At 36.9% G+C, this 16,691-nt stretch overlaps 1 protein-coding gene across 1 annotated transcript in view; it reads left to right on the top strand.

Annotated features, from left to right (window-relative positions):
* Positions 1-16,691, top strand: part of arid5b (AT-rich interaction domain 5B) — a 75,515-nt gene that overhangs the window by 23,949 nt on the left and 34,875 nt on the right. Inside the window, exon 4 of the mRNA XM_072390726.1 lies at positions 11,524-11,754. Coding sequence (XP_072246827.1) covers positions 11,524-11,754 — 231 coding nt within the window. The remainder of the gene's footprint in view (positions 1-11,523; positions 11,755-16,691) is intronic.

The following is a 16,691-nucleotide window of genomic DNA, read 5'->3' as shown; positions in this document are numbered from 1 at the left end:
CTCCTCTTCTTTTCACTTCCATTCTCTTCTGTGTTTATCTGACAACATGGGTGTGTGTTTTTGAAAATGTGGTGCACCCCTACTCCCCCAACCCTGTAAACCACAAGAACATCTGGGCTGGAACTGAAATGAGGGAAGTTGAATTTTCTCCATTTAGGAGAGTGTGTACTGTTCACATGAGAGTGACCACAAGTGTTTGTACTTGTTTTCGCTTGCATAACTGTGTCCTCAATCCTTGTGCCTCATATTTGAATAATTTGGTAAAAATTGAATAAACGTTCTTTCATTTTTTCTTTGCCCCGTCTGACTTAAATGATTGAGGCACTTTAGTGCTTTACTATAATTAGGAACAGGAGCCAGCATGCAGTTTCTCCTTATCATGTTCCCTGTCTTTGTTTTCTGTACAGTTTCAACACAACATTTCCTCTGGCTGTTAGTGCCCTTTTGTGGGAATGTGACTCTCTTGGAAGATCTAACATGGAAATATAAAAGGCAGATAGCTCTCAGTGACATTGACTCCACCAATCTTGTATTTTTAAAATCACCACCTCCATGATGAGTCTTAGATGAGAGCAGCTTGAATTCCTGATGACTGCAGTTGATTCATCTTCTCAAATATGACCTGTATCTGTAAACAGTTTGCAGCTGCCCACCTGTAAGATTTGAGTAGACATATTTAAAACGAAACAGCTTTTACAACAGATCCAACCAACTGTTTCTTCATAAACAAAATATCAGGCTCTTTGTTGGACAGATATTCCAGCCAACATGGTTGTTTAAAATTTAAATGCTGCTTATGTTATGGACGTTTGAAACATGATGCGCCAACAAAATAAGCTGAATTTGAGCATTTAAAGTATCAGCAGTATTTTTCTTTTTGCTGCTTGTTGTTTGCAACCAGACTTTTGAAGTTACATTTGGAATCAATAGCTGGGTTTTTATTTAGCAAAGCAAATCTAAAGCAATGATTTAAAAAGCCACAAGAAGGAAATGTGAATCAGGCATGTTTCCATTGACCGGTTTCCAAAGAATTTAGGCTGTGTTGTGTCACCTGAGGGTGATGGTACAAGTTATGCGGCGCTAATTCAATATACGAAGTATCAGGAAAAAAAAAAACCTGTGATGGACATTTCCAGTAGGAAAATGGAGAGAGATCCAGTTCGATTTGATTTTATGTAAAGGTCTAAAAGACCGATTCAGATTTTCTTTCTATCGTCAACTATGTTCACAATACTGTTTATGTCATTTTTGGTTTTAATTTAGCCTTCAACTGTAAAAAAAAAATGATCATACAGTACATAACGTAGGCTACAGGGCTTTTTCTAACATGAGTGCTTCTCAAAGTGCTCTTATTTTCTTTACTCACTATATTATTGGTCCATCACCTTGTTTTCTTTAATCATTATTTTATGAAAAAATTTAATTAAAATGCCGTATTTGTCATTATAACAGACGATAAATACAGAGAAATTAAACAAGCTATGTCAAAATTGTGTCTGGGGCAGTCACTGCATGAGTAGTGTATTTGCTGATGGACATAAGAATCATATTTCTGACACATAGCAGATTCTGATAATTAGCTGATGAATTGGAACTTTCTTAAAAACAACACTATGATCTAAAAGAAGCTTGTCATGATATGACTAAAGTCTTACAAAGATTCACTGCAGGTTTGATCTCTTTGACATTTGACATGTTATATCTTGTATTTTTACATATCATGTAAAATATTGATTGCTGACGCTTTAATACAAAAGAATTGGGTATTTTTAACATCTTTCTAGACATTTCAGAGGTGATTTGCACATATTCTTTAAAATACGCTAAAAAATATGTTCTAATATGGATTTATTTTTGATAGCGATGTCTTCTTAGTTGGTTTGTGAATGGCAGTCTATGTAGTGTACATTATGTATGTTTGTGTGTGAGAGCACAGCTTGTCGCTGATATAATGAGCAGGGTGAGGCGAGTCAGTGTGTGACTGATGTGATGTTGATGACGGACTGCCTCTTAGTCACTTGCAATCACAGTATGTTTTTCTATGCAGATCCATTAAACAAATTTGAAATATCATTCCATTTTTACACCCTTTGAATGGAATAAACAGAGTGTGTGTGATCACTTTCCCTTGTTTTATTCCACTGTGGTGATTTATTGATGCTGCACCCTCACCGTGATTAATGCGATTTTGTTTACTGCACTCACTAGGTTGTAATTAGTGAAATGTTCCAGCACATTTTGTTTTATCCAAGATAGTGTAGTCATTCACAGACTGGATGAGCAGTGAGTCATGGAAATTCTGTAAATTTGTTTCATTGTTTTGTGTAATTCGCTCCCACATTTCCCATATTTTCTTCTTTTTTTTTCGGTCCGTGTCATTTGCAGATGGTGTGTCCTCTTTATTTGGTCAGGTTTCAATAACATGAAACCAATAGCCACATTTGGGGCCTGCTGCTGCTTATATGGCCCCCTCCCAGTGTCATTGAGAAGAGAGGCAGAGAGAGGAGGAGAATGAATCAGAGATGTGTTATTTATTATGAGAAGAGGCTAAATGGAAACAGGGCAACCTTAGAGATCAATACAGAGCATAGAGAAGAGAGCCTGCAGCATGAAGTAAGAATACCAATCAAGAACCTCTTCCTCTATGTCTTTCTTTTCTTTTTTTCTTGTCTTTTACCTATCTTTAAAGCTTTTTTTAAACTACTTACCATTGAAGTTGTGAATAAAAAAGAAACATCAAATATGAGAATGACATTGTTGGCTCTGGGTTACATGCCTTGCCATTTCTCGCCAACCCCACTAAAGCGGCAGGGGGATCCAGTAAATTCCTTGGCCAAGCAGATAATGTGGAAATGTTGACAACAGCAAATTTGAGCCGAGTGAGTGATTTAAAGACTACAGCGGGTGACAGAGAGCACGAGAGTAATGGTTTTCAGCTTTTTTTTCTGCTCCTCTGTGACAAGAAATGAGCACACTTGCCTGGGAGAGCTGGTCAGGGCTTGTGGGCAGTTTGAATATTTTTAAGCGTGCTTGATTATAAATGACACAGTTTACATGAATCACTTTGGATTTTTAATTGGCTGCACAGATCTTCTTTTGAATGTCAGCAACCCTCATAAAATGACTAGTTTTAGTCCCAACTTCCACAGAGGCAGAATATCTCAGAGATGCAGTAGTAGATAACCCTCTTTATTTTCTTGTTCTGAAATTCAATGATATTAGTGATGTTTCATCTAATATTGCATTAGCTGTTCATCCAACAGAGCTGCTGCTTCAACCTCAACTAATGAGTTTCATGTTGCATGCAGCTTTTCTGAGATTTTGATCATGATTAGTAATTTGTCGTGCTTGTTATGAAAGAGAAATTCTTCCTTTGCTGTAATTACACAACATATTTGTTCATGGTATCATATAGTGTCAGAGCTTGTTCTCATTATTTCCACTCCTGTTTCTCTCATACAGACTGCTGTGTAACTACACAGTACAGTCTCCTCTTATGTTTTTACTTCAGCAAAGCAAAGGCTGGCTGGCTGGAATATTACTCTCACATATTTCAGATTCATCCTGTGTTGTTAAATATAATTTTGTCATATTTATGATCCAACATTGGGCACATGCATTACAGCGTGTTGTTTTTACTATGCTGGAGTAGATTGAGAACCTTATTTTTAGAGTGTCTCATGGCAGCTACTGTAGCTAATGACTTTACCAGTCTGCTGTGGACTGCTGTCGTGTCGCTTACAGGGTGATAAAGGAGTGCAATGTTTCCAGTTTAGCATGTCTTTACAGGACTGTGGTGTTACACAAACGGGTACTAGATGCGTTCTGCTCTTTTTAGGTTCTTTTGTTCAGGGCAACAGGTGCTTTTATATTATTGTGTTGATACAAAAATTTGTTTCCAAGCCATATTGTTTGTTTTTGTCTAAAATGCAATAACATAATTTTTTTTGTAGAGTTGTTAGATATCAAGAAAAGCAGCACATTTTACATCTGTGAACCAGCATTTAGAGATATTTTGCAATTTTCTCTCACACAGTTAATCATCATATTGTTAAGAGTGATTTTCTGTTAGAAAATTATTCGATAAAACAAATTGTTTTGGATTTTAAGGAAGTAATTATACTCATTTGCAGTTTCAAAATTTTATTTTTTTGTCTGTTTGAATACTTTGTTATTTAAGATATCAAATTGGCAAAAAATAATGTAGTGGGAGTCAGCTGCTCATCCTGTGTTCGAGGTGAACCAGACTAGCCACTAAGCAGACATTATGCAAATGTTTTTCATGGTGTTGAAGAAAAGTGAGGGAAGAAAAATTTGAACTACAGGGTTCAAACGTGTTTCATACAGTCAGGAGGAGAGTTTCTTTATAAAAGAATTACTTCTCTGCATGTGGACTTCAGGCGTCTTAACTTGCAGACCTTTTTGTAAAAAATGTTGAACACACTAAAGAAAAATGGAACAACCAAAAAGGTATAAAGTAGCTTCTTTAAAACTAGTATTTTCAACGCACAGCTGTGAGTGATTCATGTTTCTTAGAATGCGCCCATGTCTAAGGCAGAAAAGTCAGTTGTAAACCATCCCAGTGAAGAGTAGTTTTGAAAGGAAATCAAATACACAGTATGTAGACACAGATGTTGCCTAAAGAACAGTATGAATTTCATCATGTTTCCCATTAGATCTTGCATTTATTTTGCATTTGCTCTCTGTGATGGATTTCCAAATATACTATTAGCAGCTCTAAAGTGTCTGCAAGTGGATTTTAACACTGTTGTGAATAGAGAACAAAGTCTGCCTGGAGGCCTGGAAATCAGTACAATCAGATCAAGCAGTATGTCCCTTTAACCCACTCAGACCTAAAAAAATTACTTCAGGGTTCTTTGGAAAACTTAAACCCATCCAGTAAAACCCTGTATTTGTCAGCCTCTGAAGGAATTAGAAAAAAGGAGATTAAACCTTTAGATTTCGAACATTACATAATTTTCCACGATTTCAACTGTATTTGTTCATGTAGTCATTTATTTACTGTATTGAAAATAACGACGTGACGCTTATGCTGCATCATGTAGAAATTGGTTGAGAAGGAGGCATCCATCTGCTGTACAGCAGGGCTGTCTGTAAAATCTTGTGCTGTTTATGCTTTATCACAATATCACTTTTTATTTGTGGAACATCTGTCTCATTATTATTGGTCACAACACCAGTGACACATTGCATCAATTCACTCCATGTTATTTTGTTCCATGATAAACAGAGCCATACCAGAAATACTAGCTTTTTTTAATGAAATGCATGAATAAAGAATGAAACATTCACTGATTTTTTGCTTGCTGGCTGGTGTATTCTTTTTAAATATTCAAACTACAAGATGAGTGTTTTGCATTTTGATTACTCTATCTAACCATTTTCCCGACATCTGAGTTTCAATAACTCAAAACCTAACCACTGGTCTTGTTTCAAAAGCAGTTTGCTAATCTCTTATTTTGATTCCTAACATTACTCATGTAGTGTGGCTTATTTAAACTGTGGAATATTTGTAAGATTTTCCATATCTTCTCATCTCAAGACTGTGCTTTTGTCACATTCTTCTTACCTTAATGTAACACACTTTTTACTTGACTAACTCAATAATCTCTGAAATGTCAGCTGCTTGAGCAAAGAGCTTTGAGACTGATAAGACCATAGGTGAACATCCCTAGAGTATTTTCTTTTGAAATGATCCCCATTACCTGCTGCCAGTGCAGCAACTAGTCTTCCTGGGGTCTACACATTGAACAAAGATACATAAAATTACACTGAACTGACAACAATCATGTTGCTATTTTACACCTGCAACTCTGAACCCCTCACCCACCCAATACCCTATATCACCCCGCCCACAAGACACCATGAACTTCCAGTGAACACACTGCATCATCAAAGATGCAGTGTACGCAATACAATGCACAGCCAGAGTCTTAAGAACCAACTTCAGTAACAAGATCTCAGCATGATAGAGTAATTGTGGGATTAAAGAGATAGAGACAACAACATAGTCCATATAAATTCTCTGAGAAGTCTGGAATACCAAGTACCATGAAAAAACTAACTATAGCAATAAGATGCTGCACTAAGAAGAATATACTGTATATATATATTAGTTTGTTTTTTTCCTCTTTGTTTGAGAATAATACAGGATAGAAGCATATGTTGCTGGTGCATTAACCTGTATTCAGTTTAATTTCGTCAGAGAAGGTACTGCTCATAGAATAATGAGTTTGTCTGCAATAACTGGATTTTCCTGAGGAGAGGTACCTCTTCTCTCCTTCTCTCAGCTTGCCTGTTTGTCAGATTTCACAGAAACAACATAATTAAACAATAATTTGAAGCAATCAGTCCCTAATTATAGATATTTACTGTGATTACATTAAAAACTTGCACAGTATTACCACAAAAGAGATCACAGAGTGCAGACAATGCTGGAAGCATGTAGTGTCACAATAACTGAATTTTAGTTACAAATAAATGCATTTCAGAACTAATATGTCTTTTTCTGTCCATTTTGTGCCACTTCTGTAGCAGTAATATGTAATAGTAATATATTATATAATATAGAGGTAGTAATATATGTTTAAGGGAAAGAGAAGCCATTAGATGGCACTGCTTATTGAAACTAACAAATTTATATTTTATTTGATTTACTGGAGGCTTTGTAATCAGAAATTGCACAGATGGAATAAGACATGGATAGTAAATTAAATCCAAATTAAAAAATTCTCTATAGTGAAAAAAAGGCATCCACAAACAAGGGTGGTAATATTGCATCAAAGATGCTTTTTGAAATGTAGTTGGCTGAATTTAAGAAGCTAAACACCTCAAGATAAAAAGCTTTAAAGAAGCATGGGTGTAACTAGATCGCAGATTTAAAAAAGCTGCTGGAAATAGAGGCAAAAATATCACATTTCTTTTCATTTCTTCCAGCAGGTTTAATACTGAATGAAAAATATTCAGATAATTATGCAGATTAATTTAGGTCAGGTCAAGTAATCATGAACAGGTGATTATGTAATAACTTTGAAAAGCCTAAAGATAGCTGGTAACTGAAGGATGGAGATGCAGGGTCATGTCCGAGAACTGGCAGAACAGAGTCTACGTATAGAGCACTTTGAATTAAAGAGTTGAGTCACTTGCATTTCAAATACTTATCAGTCAGATGAATTAAAAAGGAAGGTCAAAACTGAACCTGGACATATGGAAAATATTCTGTCTCTTACAACAGTATAAGTATTCTGCCCCTACTCACAGCAACAGGAAACCTATATTAAAAAAAATACAGGTTTCCTGTTGTTGGGAGTGCTACCCAAACAATAACTCTGACATCAATATGACATCATCAGTGTTATTCTTTTGGTCAGGTCAATACAACACGCTATTCAGTTGTGTAAAATAACTCAGTTGATTCTTTAAATATAACACATCTTAATAGAGCACGCATAGTACTTGATATACTGTTTAATGGTTAGTATTCCCTCTCACTTTACTGCATGAGTATCAGAATTTATTGAGTGCTGCACTGACAGAGTGGTTCTAATGTCAGCTGTCCTGTAGAGCTGTTATGACTCTGACACTATTGTAGTTTATGAGGTCGGGATCTTTACAGCGTGTTCTGAAAATAATCTGCCACAACACAGCTGTTTGATCAACATGCTACGCTATCACTATAACAGAACAGACAGACAGACAGACAGACGGGGAAAATAGAGAAAGAGGTCCTGAGAGGAAGAAACACATTTTATAACGTTCTCGCTATGTCTTGCAGCTCACTCCAGTGAGACAGCCACAGCCCCAACCAATTAGAAAGCTTATAGTGAGATAAGGACGTCCTTTATTTCGAAAGGTCGGGGCGTAAGAACAAAAGGAATTTTTTAAAGTGTACATACACTCAATGTACATTACACGCACCAACACACACCCGCACGCTGACATGCATACTTTACAATGCCTTTGTACAGTTATTAATGCCCTGCAGCTCTCTCTCCAAATTGAATCTAATCAAGTGAAATGTTGTGAGTGTCCTCGGGAGAAAGAGCAGGTCTGACGGTGACCGCGTACAATAAAATCTGTGACATTTGGAAACAAAGTCTGCTCTATACCTCTGAGCTCTAATTGCGTGCGACAAATGCCGCAGTCTTGGGTAAATGTGTGTCTGCTGTGTGATATGCATGCGCATGTATGCAAGAATAATTGTGGTTATGCATCTGTGGGCTTTGTGGCACCTTTCTCGAATATAGAGTCTGCTGCGTGTATGTGTGTATTTGTGAGCTGGTTGAATGGTTTTAATCATTCCTTTGAAGTGGTCTTCATATTGGAGTACAGTGGAACTAATTACACTAATTGTTGGGAATGCAGCTGTTGTAAATATACTATGAATGGAGTCCCTCCTGTCCTTTTCCTGCTGCACATTTCAGTGATTTTATGAGCCTCCAGCCTCATAAAGTAAAACCAAAAAGAAAAAAAAAAGGCTTTTTGAAATATGTTAAAACCTCTTGTCTTTAAAAAAGCAAAGCAAAAAAGCCTGCTAGTTAGCCAGCCTTGAAATATTAACTTACCAATGCCATGTCCAAGAGCTTTGTGAAAGCAGACAGGATGGTGAATAATTCATATGAAACTGTGTTTCAGATTGCTTCACTGTGCTTCATCAGCTGTTGAACCGTGTGGTTGGCTTTGTATGCAAGATATTACCACTTTCATTCAAACAACAGAATGAGCAAGTCTTAAAAAAGAGTATCTATCTCTCTATCTATCTATCTTTCTATCTATCTATCTATCTATCTATCTATCTATCTATCTATCTATCTATCTATCTATCTATCTATCTATCTATCTATCTATCTATCTATCTATCTATCTATCTATCTATCTATTTGCTGTTAAGTGTTGTCTTAGTTAAGTGTTACAGTACTTCACTACATTTTGACTGTTTGTCGGACAAATCACAATCTATGTAACCAGATAGCTATTTCAATATATGCAAAATTTGTAGGCAATGGGTTTGGCATAAGAAGCTTCCTTTATAGTCTATTTGTGGTCAGCTTAGAATAGAACTGAATGATCATGTCAGAGTGCTTTGTTTATTGCAAGTAAATAGCATATGTGTCATGCAATAGAGACAGAGTGCCTTGGCCAAAACACGATCATAAAATAATTTGCTATCATCTGGGGGACATATCACTTTTTTATTTTCTTTATAACTTTATCAGCATTCATACACACATCCTTTGTGCATTGCCATGGCTATATAGTGACCAATGAATAATTTGGTGAATGAATGATTAAGATAATCCTATTTTGCCTGGCTAGGTTTTACTATGTGAATCTAATTGTGAATTGTGTGATACTGTACATCTTGCATCTTGTTAGAACGTTATCACCTCTGTAAATATACAGGTGATTTCCATTCATTTCTTTGTTTGCAAGATGTAGGTGTGCTTTTATAGCAGTAATGTTTATCTGCAGATAGAACTTATCTGATTTAGTTGAGCAAAAAGCTCCGCCGAAATATTTCATGGGGAAAGTCTGGGTCCTATATTTTCTCTTATACCTTCAGAATGTCTCATTCATATTTCCTGTCTAAAACTACTTAACCATCCCCTGCTGCGTGAAAATAATCACCAGGCATGTTTTCAGTTATAATGATATTTTCATTATATGGTTGTTCTTTTAAGTAGAACTGTCTTTTTATTCACCACCAGTAACCGGTAATCCCAACAGTCAACTTCCTATTTGTCATATAAAATCAACAAAGATTATTTAAGTGAGGATTGCAGGGGAAATGTCATGAACATATATTCCTCATAAAACTCAAACACCAGAGGTGCTCATGCATAAATGTTAGTTGATTGCCGTGACTTTATTTTCCTGTAGCAGCTTGTGTTACATTTCCGACACTCTGTATTGCATTTGTTTGCCTTTATCTTACTTTTGTTTTATCTTACCCTATAATAATAAACTTTCAGTCATGGTATTATTATTAGGCAGGGATGGCAGCCTGTCAGGGGGACCACCACTTTGGCCCAGATTGAAATATCTAAACAACAATTTGATGAACTGCCAGCAAAATCTCACACACACAATTATGCCTCCCTTAGGGTGAGTTCTGAAAACCGTGGCGACCCCTTCCTCCTTTTGCTCGGTTTTATGACCAAATACCTGGAAAACTAATAACACTTCCATCAGCCTCAGCTGTTCTTTGCATTTAGTCCTTTTTAGGACATTTTCAGCAAGTTAGCAGGACAGACAAATTCACTTTATTCACTGTCATTGACTATTTTAGCAGTTTTAATCTTACATGGCATCAGTGTAACATTAACAGTTTGTATATCAGCATATCCTCTTGACTTTTATGGCAGTTTATCATGTTGTTCAGTCTGCACTTCCTGTCCTGAGGTTCTTCAAAAAAACGGAAGACATTTCTTTGCCAGCAAGTTGTTGCACATGATAATGCATTTGTCAAACACACACACTGTCAGTGAAATATTAATAGCAGCGCAAACAATGTGGAGCTGAAGTCTGGCTTTAATAGAAGTGTTCTCTACAACCAAAGTAAAACAACGAATGTTGATTTTAAAACGAGATAAAACTGCGATGTGCAGTCAAAGTCTCCTTTTTTGTGTGTTTGGTCAGTAAGCAAATGGCTACACACACACATGCTTGAATACATTCATTCACACTTGCCTTGTCTAAATTGCTCTGAGGATTTTCCCCAGTGAAGTAGCTTGTTAGAAAACTAGTCAGTCAAAATAATGTGCTTCTCAAGCTGTTCTGACATTCCTCTTGTCATCCCAACAACTATGCGTGTGATGCATTTCAAACATGCAGCCTAACAACATATTGTAATACATTTGTACAGCGGGCATGAAAAGGTGTTTTGTCAGTTGGCTGAAATGTACAACAAGGAAAGGATGTGAAACCTTTGTGAAATCTATTTAGAGTTACAATGACAGCAGCTTTAGAGCATGTCACAACCTTAATGTGATTCATTTCCTCAAAATCACTGTGTAGAAATATAAAGTAACAAAAGAGATCAATGCATGTATAGAAATGGGAGCTATAAAAATCAACTGATTATGAACTGATTATGATCAACTGATTAACAGCAAAGATATGGAGCTTTCCAGGTGTGACTGAAGTCTTTTTGCTCTGTGTTGGATTCATAATGATAGTTTTCTTGTAAATTTCAGTAGGTCTAACTTAGAGACTAAAATAACAAACATTACAGTCATAAGAATTTAAGGATAGTATTGACAGCACACTGGGAGTGGTGCTGAGATATAACAGTAGCTACTTGATGATCTATGAGAGGGAATAAAGCCATAAAACCTGAGGAGAAATGGAGGAATAAACATGTCCTGTAAAGCCCCTTCACCACAAATCTTACATGAGCACTTGTTTCCTATTTCCCTACAGTGCTTTTCCAGTTCAATAAATTGAACTATGTGCAATTCCTTTGGACTTTCTGACCACTTGTCTGTATTTTGTGTTTTTTAGGCCAAGAAGAAGATGGACGGAAAGTTTTAGTCCTCAGTTACCCCCAGTACTGCCGCTACCGCTCTGTTTTAGCACGGCTCAGGGAGCAGCCGTCCTCTCTGCTCATAGACCACACGGTGCTGGCGCTGGGCGGCATTGCTGCATTGGGTGGGAGCACGAGGATTCTGTACTGCCGTGACACCTTCGAACACCCCACCCTGCTACAGAATGAGAGCATCTGTGACGAGTTTGGTGAGTGTAACAGCTGGAGATTTACCTTTAGATAGGTTAACATAGCAGCTCATGTGAAACAGCAACAGCTGCTACAGAAGCAGTTTATGGTGCGTGATGTGTTGCAGGTTGTGAAACATCAAAATTGTTGTGTCCTGATCTACAAACATTAGCGTGTACTTAAAAGTCATTCTCATCATACGTTTTTCAGACTTACAATTAACTCATTTTGGTTATCCAGACCATTTGTTTGAGTCCCCTTCAAGTGGAAAATTTATGTTTTGGGGAGACTAATGTAGTTCCATTGTGTGAAATATCAGAAATTGCACTTGAGCGGATTTAAGATGTTAGTTGTGTAAAGGCTGCCTCTCACAATTAAAACCTGCACTGGGTCTGACTGTGGTTAAAGACACAGGTTTGAAAATGACAAATACGCATGTGGGGGTGCTAGGATGGAAAAAAAGTGAGCTCACCAGACCTTGTAGTTGTTATTCATATCTAAGTCAGGCTAAAAAAAGCTATGTTAACTTAGATACGTGGCTGGGAAAATATTAAGATCCTTTACTGAAGCAGAAGCATTTACGCCACACAGTAAAGCACAGTTACAAGCTGATATCCTGAAATGAATAAGTTATTCATGTAAAAGAAAAACATGTTGGCATTATCAGTAAAATGAACTTAGAGTAAAATCTCCACTTCAACAGATGTGTTATTACAGGTCTTTTGTAATGAATTTCTTATGCATTAATAAAAGCAGGAATGTAATGTTGTAGTTGGTTTAGCTGGAACATATCTTGTATTTTTATCCATTGAGACTGCAACTAATGCTGACTAATGAATGATTAATCTGTTTAAAAAAATTCCATCACTCATTTGGTTACAAAAAACAGTGAGAGATGTTGTCACAAAGACCCACAGTCCACAGTGACACCCAGTCCTCTGCTCAAGCTCATTAATAATATATGAATGTGTGCAAAGTCTGGAGTCATAATATGTTTTTTACATGATTAATGACTTTAGCAAAATAGCTTCAAATAATTATTTTGTCTGTTGGCTAATTTAATAATTACATTTTTCCTGGTAAAACTGAATGAATCTGTGGTATATCACAAGTCTCACTAAAGACTGTAAACAGTTGAGTAAAGCAGCATGAGCACTTCATGTTTATGCTTCGTGTTGTACTTGAGTAATTAGAGCTAGATTCCATGACTCACTGCAGGGGTGAGTGAACCACACAGTCAATTGTGGGTAATATAGGCACCAGTGGCAAGAAAGAAAAAGGATTTGTTTTTCATGAATATCGACTTTGACTGTGTTTAACATAAATCATCTAATTTGTACAGCCTAATAAGTACAAAGTTTTTCTCATTTCATAAAGACGTTTTTGAAGTTTTACTCAAAACTTGTAGACACTCTAACTTGTGTTTACTATGAGAAAAAAGCCATAAACTGAGAGTGATTTAATATACCAGTCACTTTGCTTGGTTCTGAATGAAACAGAAAAACATCTGTTATGGTATTACTTGATAGAAAGAAGTTTGTTTTACATTCCACATCGCTGCAATTTGTATTTGAGTGGAGATCATACATATGTGTGTTTAGCTCTCACATCAGACGGCTCTCCCTTGTTTATGAATTCTGGTTGTCGTGTTTGCCAAATGAATTAAGGCCATCTAAATTGAGCATGCTTTTGATCTTCTAGTTTTAAGATAATTAAGGCTGAAAGAAGATTTCATGCCAGTTAATCCTTTGCTTTACAAGATATTTTCACAATATACTACAAAATATATTTTCTGATTTTATTTCTTTGATTTAGGCTCCTCATCTCAAGTGCAGTCTTTGTGTTTATGAATATGAGCGACTGTTGTTCAAACATCCTCATCAGTCACACCTATGAAAAGCATTCTGCAGTCCTACTGAGGAATTGTGAAGTGCTGGAACATGTCTATTTGCCATTCATTATGCTGTCTCTGCTGCTCATGAATCCACACATTTTATTAAGCCTCGTCTACAACAAAGGAATAATGTGATTAATCTCTTTGTACTTACTTCCTCCACTTGGTAACTCAGCAGGAAAGTATGACATTCCCAGTAACAGCTCCTCTGGTCAAAAGTCATTGTTTTTCTTGTCCTGTAAATTTGCCAGAAGATAATAGCATTTTAAGAGAGCAGCAGAGGTGAGACCAGAAGGGAAAACGGTTTTAGCCATAGGAAAATAAGTTATGAATAGTAACGCTAACATCCTGTGGCCGCTGTTGCTCATTCGCTTGGCTCAATGATGCCATGATCCTTTGTGAGCCACTTTTAAGCTAAAAGTTTATTTTCATAGCTGAAGGAAATTCTTCTTTTTTTTTCAAACTCATGCAGGCAGATTTTTTAAATGTTATTCACATGAAGGTTTTCTTAGTTTGAGGTTAACTTTTATGTCAGCTGGAATTGCTGATTTGAGACTTGATTGTGATATGTTTCAAAACAGCAGAGCTAAGTAATTTCCGTCACTCTGGCAGGTGAATATGGCCCCAAGGGCGTCTTACTTACAGACACAAACACACACATGAATGTTTACACATATGCACACATGCACAGCTGCTGAGTACAGTTCTCCTCCTATTTACAAGGCCCATACAAAAAAAAGCAGTCATAAAAAAACATTAGATTCACCTTTATTAGGATAACTGCCAGCTCTGTGGACATGTAAAAAGCATTACTGTGCTGATGGGAAATGTTAAAAAGTTAAAACTTGTCCTGGGACTTTGCTTTCTGCTTCCCTCAATGCTAATTCTGACCTTTTGGATTTAATCAGAAATGCAGTGGCAGCTGTAATAGTCGCCCATCTTGCCATCTTGTCTTGGCTAATTCATGAAAGTGTGTCAAGCTACCTCAGGGGGTCAAAAAGAAGAGAGAGCTCAGGCATAAAAGAAAAAATAATGGTATTGCTGAGTGTCAGCAAGCCTGATGTACAGTGTTTTGTAAAATGTAGCCAACAGATGATAGCCTGGTGGTGAAATCCAGTCTGTTCTTCACACAGCACTCTATTAGTTGCTTGTGCAGCACAACCAGGTTGAGTTTTATTATTTCATAAGCAGCACATGCTGTTTTATTTGTGCATGTTGTATTGTCATTTATCTGGATTGTAGGAGATGAGCAATGAAACACCCACATGCTCTGGCTTTTCTGCTTTATATGTTTTTCATCTTTTGAGTGTTTGCATTGACTGCTTAATGAGAACGAGTTGTTCCTGCTATAATGACAACAGTTAAATGAGATTCTGCTTAATTTAACTGAATCACATTTCTCATCTGCGTCACCACTGCTGTCCCTTCTTTTGAACCATCTTGAGAGAAACTGCGGTTGCGTCGGCTACCAGATCTTTAGTCCTGTGATCCATATTCATGTTCAGCATTGCCTGTCACCCCAGCAGCTGCTTTCCTCTCGGGGAATGACACAGTTTTTGTTTATAATTATCACGCATTCTCTCTATCATGCCAGCGTGGATTGATTATACCCTTGCTACTTTGTGTCCTCAATTTCATTTCTTGCCAGGAGGAATGTAATATTACTACTGCAAGAACGTCCAACAGGAGATATAAATTGTGTTTTTGACCGCACTGGTACAAATATTTTGTACTTATTGCGTTCTCACTGACGTACGGAATGAAATCAATCTCTTATATGAACCTAAGAATAACAAAGGTGTGACATTCTGCACTGTAATAATATTGGCATTACTGAGGCTCCTCTGCCGTGATAAAAAGCCTGAAATAGTTTGAGCAGGCCAAACCTTTTCAAAGCTCAATAACAGATTACAAAAATTTTATGTTATACTATGCGGGGCTGGCATTTATTTTGGCTGGGATATTGTTCGGGGTTTGCTATAAAGTTATACCATAAACACGCGTAAGCTTACCCAAGCAGTGGTTTATGATCATGATCTATTTAAACAAGATGGCGGTTTGTTAAGAAAAATGTTATGAGCAGCATTTTTCCCATTTTTCTCTGATTCTCTCTGAAGTTCTACTCCCAGACGTTCCTCTCCCCTCCCTTCCTCCACCCCATCAGAAACCTAACACTCCTTGTGAACAGAGCTTAAAACAACAGCATTTTGAAAGTTAGTGAGGCAATCATGTTTGAGGCTAAGCTACCCTCCTCCTCCTCTCATTTGTCCTATATTCCCCAGGTCTCATTTCTTGGCACAGAACCTATATAGTTCATGCTCAGCTCAGTGTGTTTTGTTTGAAATATCTCTCACTCAGTATTGGTTTGATTTATTTTTTTTGTCTTTTTATTAAAAGAAACATTTTTAGTGCAATCCTTTGGAATCGTTTTTTTTTGTAATCCTCTTGAGTTGGAGGAGTATGAAAACAATTTATTCCTTCAGTATATTAACACTGTCCAGATGCACTGATCATAAGCATGATTTTGCTGTCTATTTTTGTGCTGTCTTGCGTGCGAGCCAGATTTGTGCCTCTGTAGCTGAATTTGGTTGTGATTTATGTGCATTTAGGAGGCTCTCTGTACATGTCTGAGTTGGTGGCTACTTTGCAAATAGAAGATAAAGGTTTCTTATATGGTAACTTCAGGCTTCTGACTGATATATACTGTTGAAGTGGACATGAGGAAAAAGAAACATTTAAAAGTGCAAAACATTAAAATCTCAAGCCTCTTGGTCGAGATAATATCTTATGAGCTTGATTGGGTTGGGTTACCAGATGAACATACAGCATGATGTCATTGTTTCCACAACTTGAACCACTTTCTCGCTGCTCTTGAAACATGAAATCTGATTAGTTGAAATATGCATATGCCAATATTGTCCCTCGACAGCCCCTTCTGTTAATGTAATAGGCAAATTGCTTGCTAAGCTCATGTTTTCTCATCTCCTTTGCAGATTTGTGTTAACCAACAGCCCATGAATATTTCATTGTCCATATGTTGTGGTGTTCAGCGGCCATAGAGGA

This window comes from Leuresthes tenuis, unplaced genomic scaffold (genome assembly GCF_036924035.1).
Source record: "Leuresthes tenuis unplaced genomic scaffold, fLeuTen1.0.hap1 SCAF_8, whole genome shotgun sequence".
Lineage (NCBI taxonomy): Eukaryota > Metazoa > Chordata > Actinopteri > Atheriniformes > Atherinopsidae > Leuresthes > Leuresthes tenuis.
This window is presented reverse-complemented; position numbering and strand designations above follow the sequence as displayed.